The sequence below is a fragment of the Caenorhabditis briggsae genome (genome assembly GCF_000004555.2).
Source record: "Caenorhabditis briggsae complete genome, chrII, whole genome shotgun sequence".
Taxonomy (NCBI): Eukaryota; Metazoa; Nematoda; class Chromadorea; order Rhabditida; family Rhabditidae; genus Caenorhabditis; species Caenorhabditis briggsae.
In genome coordinates this window covers 9220619-9230974 of record NC_013486.2, presented here as the reverse complement: position 1 = coordinate 9230974, position 10356 = coordinate 9220619, and the positions used below count along the sequence as shown (strand labels likewise).

Sequence of the window (10356 nt, the reverse complement as noted above, 5' to 3'; positions counted from 1 at the left end):
AGCAATAAATTTTGTATACAGCAATAATGGAATAGTTTGAATTAGTTGAAGGAGTTCATTGTATTGTGTAGAATACCGTAAACATTCTAGTGGAAGACCGCCCTACCTGCACTTTCGGTTCAGTTATCTCGGTTCCTATAAAAGATGATTAAAACCTGTCAACTAGTAAAGTGTTCTGAAAGCGTTTCTATAACCTTATTTGAGCTCAAAATCTTGAAAATGGTCAGCTCTATTCTATGACTGGAAAAATTGAGGTTTGGAAGTTTATTGAAGAAAAAAAGTAGCATCGTTTAAGTTCTAGTTAAGCAGTTTTTTTTTCAATCAAAGCATACCTTGTAAAGGCAAATACTCATCTTTTGCTAAATGCTCACTTGCTAAATATGCTCATTTGCTAAACTCGCTCATTTGCTAAAATAGTCTCAATTGCTAAATTTCATTTGCTAAATTTTGATCATTTGCTAAAAAGGAAAAAGTGGAAATTTTGTTGTTATTTGGGAATTTCAGTACTTTTTGACTGAATTTTTTACAGAATATTCCGGTTTTTGTTTTAAATTTTAGGCTTAGGCTTAAACACCTGTTTTCCGGTAAGGAGTTTCAGCCTAAGCCTTCAATTTGAACAAGTCTTCTATTTAGCAAATGATCAAAATTTACCTTAAGTGAGACTATTTTAGCAAATGAGAGAGTTTACCTAATGAGCATATTTAGCAAGAGAGCATTTAGCAAAAGATCATCAAGCTAATGATTATTGAAGACATTTTTTAAAAAAGAGACCTGATTAAAAGTGTCGAGACGGTTAGAAATAAAGTGGAATGGGAACAGAAGGCTAGTCGGCATTGAAAGAAGAGCGGATTTGTTAGAGAAGACACCACACAGGAAGGAATACTGATTAGAGGATAAAGTTTACAACCAAAAAAAGAAACAAGGAGGAGAGAAAAAGGAAACGGAAAACGGGCTAACCACAAACTGACTAACAAGGAGAGAGCAAATCAACGCCCAGTATAACTTTCGTTGGGGAGTTTCTTTCATTTCTTCCTCTTCTTTTCTTTTGCTTTCGACTTTTTATGCTTCTTTGTGGGCGGAGCTTCAAAGCAAGGAGATGTCGAGACGTTGGTGGCAACAAATCTGATATGTGGTTGACATTTGGCACAGCTTGAGGGGTCACTGATTGCGAAACGGGAGGGGAAACATTGGGAAGAAGAGGGAAAGGGGAGGAGATGTGATTTGATTCGAAAAGGGAAGACGTCAATTAGAGGAAATAAGGAGAAAGGAGGAGCAATTTGTGAAGTTGTGAATGCGAAATGGTTGACATTGGATTCGTGTCGGTTAGAAAAAAAGTGAACGACGCAAGTTAAATATCATAAAATGCGAAGATTACGGTAGCTTCAATTACTTGGAAGTATAAATTTGAAAAGGTTTCCAGTTTTTAGTTGGCTCAAAGTTAATAGTTGGGGGCCCTTTTATTACTGGTTTGATGGTATCTGATATTCCTCGTGAACGGACAGTCAATTTACAGTGATCTCCGTGAAAGCCTAATAAAATGGGTGCAATGTCCAATAGAAAAATTAGGAAAAATCAGTACTCAGTTTACAACGTAAAAGTTTCAGGAGCTGCTTGGTTTTCCTTTTTTCCCCAGCAGGTGCCCCAATTTCGAAGACGTCTAGGACAGTTTCCAGGGCAGTTTCGAGGATCGGTAGGATTTGAATCAAAGTGACAGGAATAGCGGAAGGTAAAAGAAAATTCGTGTTTAGTTTCCAACGTTAGAATTTCAGGAGCTGCTTGGTCTTCGGGATGTAGAAACTTCGAGGACTTCGAGGACACCTTCCACGACAGTTTCGGTGATCAGCAGGATTGGAATTCAGATGAAAGGAGAAGTGGCGAAAGGTGAGGAAATAGGAATTTGAAAATTTTTTGAATTCGCGGGTCCTGTTTTTGGAACGTTTGGAAATCATGTTTTCATGGGTTTTCATTTAAAACATGCTCTTTTAAATCTTTTGATTAGCAACTTCTCGAAAATCTAAGCCGCAAATTTTTGCGGGCAGTTTTTAAAATAGGAAAAAAAATTCCAAATAAAAAATCAGTGAATTTAGAAGGATGAAGGAAAATATATTTTCGTAAAATATATTTTCCAACGTTAAAATTCTAGGAGCTGGTGTTCGAGATGCAGAAATTTCCAAGATTTCGAGAAAATCTTCCGGGACTAACTGGATTGAATTCAGGTGACAGGAAAAACAAAATAGAATGAAAGGTAAGGAATGGGAATTAGTAAAGTTTCAAAGTTTTCTCGGGTTAGAACGCCCTAAAGGTTTAGTTGTGACTTTTTGAAAAACGATCAAAATTTTCCGAAGTTTATAGGCAATTTTGAAAAATAATTTTTTCGAAAATGGTAATTTCAGGATTCCCGACGAGCACGCCGTTCACGTTAGTTTAGGAAGGATTTCATAAAGTTACCTGCAATTTCGATGAGGTAACAAAAATGAATATTGTTAAACATTAATAAGTTCAATTTTAGGTTCCGAATATCAAGAGACAAAGCATCAGGATGTCAGCAGGAGCATCAGGAGCATGAGGAAGCCAAAACTTTGTGAACTTTCTTTTTTGATATGCCTTTTTTCTTTGCTCTTCTTACCCGCGTGTTTTCTTCGGTTTCCGGCGTTTCGTTGTCTCTTCGTCGTCCGGGTCTTTTTTCTGAGTCGAGAGTTCGGTGTTTTTTTTTGCAATTGTGGTGGTGTTGTCCTAGTTTTTCTAGTAGTCATCCTGGCTTTCTTGTTGGTCCTTTTAGTTGTGTCTCTCAATTTGCTGTATGACAGTAAGCAACAGTTCAAGTAATGTATTCTGAGTGAGTCAGAATTTCAGAATTTCTGAATGTTTCTGCTATCCTTGGTGTATTTGCAAAAGACAGTAAAACGCAATTAAAACACTATTTGGGAAAAAATTAAGTGTGGAAAAAGGTATTAAAAAAAAACTTTTCAAAACTCTGGTCAAATAGAAACAATAAATGAGTGTGGTTTGAAAACTTTCATGAAAATATTCTCAATAAATGATGTAGCCTGGAATTTATGTTGTATTGTTTTGATATTATACATTTTCTATTAGTTGACACTTTTTGAAATCTTCTATTATAGGGTAGGATTTACGGTATGATTTGTTTCCTAGTATCCTAAAACCAAAATCAGATTGTTTTAAAAATCGAAAGAATCTAAGAATGCAAGAAACGAACGACAGCAAACTCGATTTTTATCCTTGTCTCTTTCGGAATCGAAGACAGCTGACGCATTTTTAATGAAGGTTAATTGAGCACGTCAAGAGCTAGAGCGTTTGACCTGTCAGTTTTTTCAGAAGTATTTAGAAAAAGTACACACAGATGTTTAACATACCAAATCAAAGCCATAAGAACTGTGATAAATAATCCGCAACTGCTTGATTTCTTCATGATCTCATCATGAAATATCAGACTTTGATATCGCCAAATTCTGATTCTTCGAAGTGCATCGTACTCTCGTCTGAATTCTTAAAGTTATGTGTCTTCTTTCTTTCAACTTACGAAGAAGCATTGTCATCGAAAGTTTGACAAACACAATAATGTATAGTTGGATCATTTATCGAAGGCAGACATGATTCATGAAGTCGTCGTCGTTTTCTTTGAGACGAAGTCGTTGCATCGAGTTGAGCACCCACTAGAGAGAACATTTCTGTCTCGTCGGCACAGTAATCTCCAGTACTTCGAGCTAGAAAACATTTTAGAATTCAAAGAGTAATAAATGTCTACATACCACTCGCAGAATACTGTATCGAATAACAAAATGGAAGAGGACGGCACCTTTCCGCATTACAGTGTGCACATTTCACTTTGATTTCAACTTCTGGATTTGTGATGTTTACCTATTATACTTCTACTAGTGTTTTCATAGTCTCCATATTCCTTACATAATAGAAAACCTGATGTTGATTTTCGAATGGGATCCTCCTTCCGTCATACCGTACGATTTCCGTGATTCTAGAATCGTTTTTTCCGAAATCTGAAGCAACCGTGTAGGAAAAAAGCGAGAGTAAAACAATGGTCGGTAGCATTTTGAGAAACAGATGGAATGAATGAAGTCGTCCAGAAATGCATGCGACAAAAAACGTTTTTGTCTTGTTTCAATTGCGACCCAATTCCCCTTGGGAATGGCCAAAAAAGTGGCATTGCAAATGAGCATGAAAACGGAAATATAAGGGTAAACAGAAGGCGTGCGTGGCTCCTTTGTCACTGAAAAATTGTTCGGAGTGATGAGAGGGCTCATTTGCTCAAAGATCATTTGTCTTACTTGCTGAAGAATCTCATATGCTAGAGTTTCCCCATTTTCAGAGTCTCATTTGCTAAAACTTTTTGGGCCTATACTTTGAATAACAATTTTTTGGCCTATTTATAGTACATCAAAGACGTCCACTATACTTTGCGTGCAATGCGGGCGGGTCTTAGGTTGACACCATTATTAGGCAAAATTTCACGAGTTTTCGACAGTTTTCCACCGATTTTTTTTCTAAATTTTTGGAAGATTTAAGAATGGAGGTGTGTGAACAATCCTTGCAAATGAGCAAGTGAGACTCTAGCAAATGATCGTCGAGTATTTTGTAGGAGAGATTATAGAGGAAGAACAAATTTCATACAATGAAAACACATGATACATTTAGGATCGCTGATAATGAGATAAGTTTGGAAAATACATCAATTGAAAGAATAATATAAGTATGTAATAATACACGAGACTGTTGATAATGGAATGTTTTATCTTCTGCTTTTGTAGTTTTCATGTCGACTTCGAAGATTTCGGAGTGGTGGAATTGGGCCACTTTTCGGAAGTTTTCTTGTCGGCGGCGGTGGAGACGGCAATGATGGACGTCGGTCTTGCTGTGGCTCCTGTGATTTGACATACCTAAAATCGAAACATTGAAAGCAAATCCATAATTGTCAAACCTTACCAAGAATGCAAAACTATGGACACCAGGAAGAAAGTAGCCATGCAAAGCCACTTATGGCAATCGTCCAGTGCTTGATTCCAACGACGAACTCTGTAGCAACTGAGGCTTGTGTGAAGACAATATCCTTTAGGCAGAGGAAACACGTTCTCGGTGGTCTGATACAGATTGTTATATTTGAAACACCAGTTCGCGAGTTCATTCGATGCACAAAAATACTGAGTCATCTCCTGCGGCCACGGCGTTTGTCCTTCTGGCGATTTTTCTCCTTGATAGCAGATTTGTGGCTGAAGGTGTAACATCAGATCTTGTTCGGGCAGCAAACGTTGACGTGTGGCAAGTCGCTTCTTATATTCTGAAAGTCTGTGAAGGCATTTTTGAAGATAAATATGAAAGACTCACTTAATCTTTGCTTGTCCCTTGATTTCTTTTTGAACTATCTCTGGCAGTGTATCGAAAGTGTGCATGTTGAGTGGAAGCACGGAAAGCAGGTTGGCAAAGGTCAGCATCGAGAATATGAACGTGAAGAAGACGCATATCCGCCATAGTCGGCTACCGAAGAACATTATCTGTAAAGATGGACAAGGTTTGGCACTGTAATAAGCAAAAAAGGGATGAAAGAAAACTCTATCAGCTGAAAATTATTTTAAGTCGAGACAGAATGGAACAACGAGTTTTTCGAACGTTCGCGCCGAGAATGGTTGTCAGAGTTTGGAATTATTTGCGCGGGAGTCGATTACATTAGCGAGGAAGACGAAGAAGACTTCGGAGACGGTGCGAATCGACGAGAAACCAAAAAGCGAGAGATACAGAAATAGTGGATTATTAATTTGCAAAAAACATAAGCAAGGATAATCAAATTTGTCAGCATAAAATTGTTAAAAATCAAAAATAATTTTGAAATCTACAGTACCTTCAAGGCGCATGCACAAATGCGTATTTCTGGATTTCACCACGAATGAACGATTTTTACTCCGGGTTTCCTATTTTCTTCGTTTCTTCTCTCTCTCTCTCTCTCTCTCTCTCTCTCTCTCTCTCTCTCTCTCTCTCTCTCTCTCTCTCTCTCCAATTTCACCTCAGTTTTCTAGTAATTTTCCATATCTATAGTCCCAGCTAGCTGAGCTATCAATATCTTGTTTTCGGCTATCAATACTGTCTATTCAATAAAACGTGGGCGCGCCGCAGGTTGCAAAGTGACACGCCCCTTTATGAAACGCGTGAGAAGAGGAAAAAGGGAACGCACTGAAGAAGTTTCGAAAACCGAACCGGCGGTGAACAAGAATGAAATCCTTGAAAAACTGAAATTGGTGGTGGCTGAAACTGAGAAAATCGCAAAATCAAATAAACGAAAATTCGATTTGGTTTTCATGTTTGTTGTGAACCTACTTGTCGGAGATGAATGGTCAATTGAGGCAAAATTAGAGTTCAGAATGATGGGTAAAAACTACAACAATGTCACTCGAACGATGATATCCTTTTTTTATAAATGGAAGAAGAAAGCGGATTTGATAATTTTCTGGCTTGGGAAGATATTGATAATCATATTGTTAATAGTGATTTGACCGTTGAAGTGAAAGTGGAGATTCTTAAAATGACTGGATTCGGAAAAAAGTAAATTCGAAATTTTGGCGAGTCTCAAAAAGACGTTTCCGATGTGATTTTGGTAGTGCAAGACACCAAGTTTTATGTCTTAAAAACGGTTTGCACTCTCTGAAAATTACTAAGTAAATATCTTTTTTCAGTTCCTTGCGCTCCAATCTTCCTATTTCAAAGCTCTCTTTTTCGGAAAATTCGAAGAATGTGAAAAGAAAGAGATTGAACAGAATCGAAATCGACGATTTTCAGAAGTTTCGGGAACTCATTCATGGAGAATCTTCAATTAATGGTAGAAAATCTTCAATTGATGGTAATCTTCAGGGAAAATGGGATTTTAATCGAAAGTTTCAGATGATACTGTCACTGAAATCCTTCAATTGGCAGATATGTATGACGTACCAACGGCAATTCGAAGATGTGAGGAGTTTCTGTTTAAGAATTCGGAGAAGACCATTGTACAAAAACTACAATTAGCGCTTCGGTGCAATTTGGAAAAAAATTTGAAGGTTATACTGAAAAGCAGACAGTTTGAATTAATTTGTTTTTAATTTCAGAACAAGTGTCTCTCTGAAGTTACAACAATTTCCGATATTGAATCGATCACGACTGCAGACCTCCCGGAAATGAATTTATCGATTTCTTTTTTTTCAATCAGTCTTTTTTTTCAATCAGTCTTATGAAGTTCGAGACTCTTGCCGCCGATATCGATTTGAATGAGAATTTCAAGACAAAGGCATCGAAAGCCGTCCGTCTGTTCATGGCTGGTGACCAGGTTAGAATGGATTTTTCGTTACGACATCAAAAAATTAATTTTTCAAACATTTCCGGTGCAAGAATTCACTCCACTTTTCAACGGCATATTGATGAGCTTGAAGAGAGGAAGAACTCGAAATTCGAATGAAAATTCTATGCAGATTCGTCGATTATTCAAACAACTTCATAGACATCTGATTCGGCCATTGGGTGATGATTTGATGAAAGAGACGATCAGAATTCTGGATGATGAGATTTCGAAGCTTGAAGAGAGCGATGAAAAGGTATGATAGGCATTTTAGAAGTGTAAAACTTTTTATTTATTTTCAGTCTCTATTAAAAACGGTTCAACGCAAGCTAGACTGTCTGATGCACTTTATCACCGACTCGTGGGCCGATTTGGATGAATAACTCGCTTCCTTTTCTAATTGTTCAATTTAAATTGTTCGTCCCATTTATTGCTCCCCTTTTCTTCTAAATTTTGTCAAATAATTTGTGGTATTTATTGTTTTATGTATTAAATTTTGGTTTATGAGTGGAGTGGTTTTTTTTCCGAACATTTCATTTCTTTCGCCCTGTTTCCCTTGCACTGGAAAATCCAAGAAATTGTTCAAACTTCGAACATTTGGGTCAACCTTTAAGAGTCAAAAACTCGAAAATTTATTCAAATAAAACGAAGACAGTGTGTGAAAAGAGGAGGGTGGCGAGACACAGTGAGAGGCGCACCGCTAGAAATAGGTGATAATCTCGCAACGAATTAAGTGCTACTGTAGTTTGTAAGGTTTTCGGCTTTCTTCTCAGAAAAAAATGTTCAGCTTTCTTAACGAATTGGTTTTGTTTCTCCCCCTTTTCGATTTTTCCCGCTTTTTGGTGTCTCCCCGATTCTTACGGGATTGAGAAACTTGAATTTTCAGATTATATTCACTAACAATGCATTCACTCACTTTCATGATCGTTCTATTGATTCCATTTGCTAACGGAGCTGTCGAATATCCAAGGGAAATGAGCGCTGATCTCCGCAATGAGTTCTTTCAGTTCGCAGAGAAAAGGTATTAAAATTAGTTATATTGTAGGAATATATTTTCATGGAACTAATTTCAGACTTCAACATATCATCAAAACGAATCGCGAATCACCGCCACCTCGATATGTTCAAATCGTTGTCAGTTTGATTGACTGCCAGGATAACTGGGAAACTGAACGTATCACTTTCGGAGCTGCTCAAACGAAATTGGAAGAAGAAACATGTGGTACTTATCGTATGCAAGAATTTTGTCAGGAATTTCCTGGAAGATCGGTAGCATTGATGACAGGAAAGAAAGAAACGGATACATCAGTCATGGCCCGTTACAAATGTGCGATAATTCAGGAGAAAGGGAAGAAAGGAGTCGAAGCCCTCTGGACACAAATAATCATTCCACTGTTCGTTGTCATGTTTGTTCTCGTTGTCATTTACAAGTAAGCGTTTATTCCAATAATCAAGTAAAAGCCTGCAAATTCAGCTTCCGCAAAGTGTGTACAGAGGAATCACAGAAGAAGACGAAGCTGGCCCCAGCTATCAAGTCTATCCTTGAAAACAGTATGGATACCATCACGCTCAATTTCTCGCATGTAAAGAAACCCCGAAAAGAGCTGGCTCGATTCGACGAAGACTCTGACTCATCTATCGGAATTCTGTTCACCCTTTGAATGGAATTCTATTATAAAATCTGTGAATTCTAAATACTCGCCGATTGCACGATAGTTTTAACTTTGTAAATATAAAAGATTTATTTAACCCTGTCATTTTTCAATGGGAAACAATAAGGTTACAAGTTATAACGAATAAGTTAACACTTTTGAGCTTGTGATGAGACATGAGCACTCTCAAAAATATACAGAAAAATCGAAAAAAGAAAACATAATAAAAGAAGCAAAAACCCCGTATTTGTCATCAAAATATTTTAGCTCTAACCAGCCTACAGCTTGTCACATTTTCACATTTTCCTTGCCAATGTTCGATGAAATGCATGCTTGAACTGACAAGCAGCCGCTCGGAGTGAAAATGATTTTTCTAGAAGACGTAATCGCGTTCCCACATGATCGACTTCTGCTGCTGAATCGCAACGATCCTTTGCAGGACAGCAAAGTTCTAATTGTCGACAGTACGAAGACCAAGAATCAAGAGTTTCACAATTTACTTCCTGTTCAAACTGCTTTTTCGGAGCATAGCACTTCGCGTTCTGAATTTGTTGGTTCGTAAAAACTAGTGTTTAAACGATATTTTCTAATACCTGTTCCTGAGAATCACTAACACACTTTATGAAGAACTGCAATTTGTTGTTCGATGCTTCATCGATTAACTGAAAATTCAAGTAGACACACTCATTGTTTGCAGAGGGACTTTCTATCAGAGGATTCCTTTAATTACAAAGACCCTTCTATTTTCCGGCCATTTTTTCCTAAATTGTTTTCAAAATATGTGGTCAATTTTTTAATTAAATGCATGAAAATCCATCAATTTCACCAAACTTAGGCAAATTTTTAAGCAAAAAGACTGTGTTTCAACAAATTTCTGTGAAATTTCGGAATTCCCGGAACATTTTTCACTGAAAACGGGAAACTTTTAACTTCTAACAACTCATTTTGAAGAGGGTCCTTTTATTACAGGGGCCCTTCTAATACAGGTTTTACGGTATATGTCAGATTTTATTTTCCGCATTTATTTTTCTCGATGTTTGTATTTGTGAGAGAAGCATTCATAAATAATAACGGAGCATGGACGATGGAACCAACAACTGAGCAGACAACAGAGACACCTCCACTATCAAGTACACTACCTCCACCAACAATAACGTTCCCAGATGATTCCTTCCCAGCTGAAACTACTACAACATTCCCAGATGAAACGACTCATCGTCCTCCTTCTTCCAGAATAACTTTTGCTCCAATTCGAAGAATCACTACAACAACAATGGAAACGACTACGGAAGAAGCCACAACTATGGAGACTACAACTACCCCGGAAACAACAACGACTACTACGGAGCCGCCTCCTATTACACCTTCGTC

General features: G+C 37.5%; 6 protein-coding genes across 6 annotated transcripts in view; 3 read left to right on the top strand and 3 right to left on the bottom strand.

Annotated features, from left to right (window-relative positions):
* Window positions 1–4765: 4765 nt before the first annotated feature.
* CBG02677 lies at window positions 4766–5465 on the bottom strand (the record flags this gene model as incomplete). Its single annotated transcript, XM_002630898.2, has 3 exons — window positions 4766–4913; window positions 4960–5319; window positions 5359–5465. 3 exons carry the CDS (start codon window positions 5463–5465, stop codon window positions 4766–4768), a joined length of 615 nt encoding a protein of 204 aa, XP_002630944.2.
* A 1763-nt stretch (window positions 5466–7228) lies between these two features.
* Window positions 7229–7716, top strand: CBG02678 (the record flags this gene model as incomplete). Its single annotated transcript, XM_002630899.1, has 3 exons — window positions 7229–7324; window positions 7467–7589; window positions 7636–7716. 3 exons carry the CDS (start codon window positions 7229–7231, stop codon window positions 7714–7716), a joined length of 300 nt encoding a protein of 99 aa, XP_002630945.1.
* A 519-nt stretch (window positions 7717–8235) lies between these two features.
* Window positions 8236–8994, top strand: CBG25625 (the record flags this gene model as incomplete). The annotated part of the gene is made up of 3 exons (XM_045242481.1): window positions 8236–8354; window positions 8407–8763; window positions 8808–8994. The coding sequence occupies 3 exons, from the start codon at window positions 8236–8238 to the stop codon at window positions 8992–8994; spliced, it is 663 nt and encodes a 220-aa protein (XP_045098161.1).
* A 177-nt stretch (window positions 8995–9171) lies between these two features.
* CBG25624 lies at window positions 9172–9207 on the bottom strand (the record flags this gene model as incomplete). The annotated part of the gene is made up of 1 exon (XM_045242480.1): window positions 9172–9207. One exon carries the CDS (start codon window positions 9205–9207, stop codon window positions 9172–9174), a length of 36 nt encoding a protein of 11 aa, XP_045098160.1.
* A 74-nt stretch (window positions 9208–9281) lies between these two features.
* The window catches only part of CBG02680, a gene marked incomplete at both ends in the record, with an annotated part of 4737 nt that continues 3662 nt past the window's right edge, over window positions 9282–10356 (bottom strand). Inside the window, one exon of the mRNA XM_045242477.1 lies at window positions 9282–9527. Coding sequence (XP_045092238.1) covers window positions 9282–9527 — 246 coding nt within the window. The remainder of the gene's footprint in view (window positions 9528–10356) is intronic.
* CBG02681 overlaps window positions 10070–10356 on the top strand; it is a gene marked incomplete at both ends in the record, with an annotated part of 536 nt that continues 249 nt past the window's right edge. Inside the window, one exon of the mRNA XM_045242479.1 lies at window positions 10070–10356. This exon is cut by the window's right edge and continues 98 nt beyond it. Within this exon, the coding sequence (XP_045092239.1) occupies window positions 10070–10356 (287 nt within the window).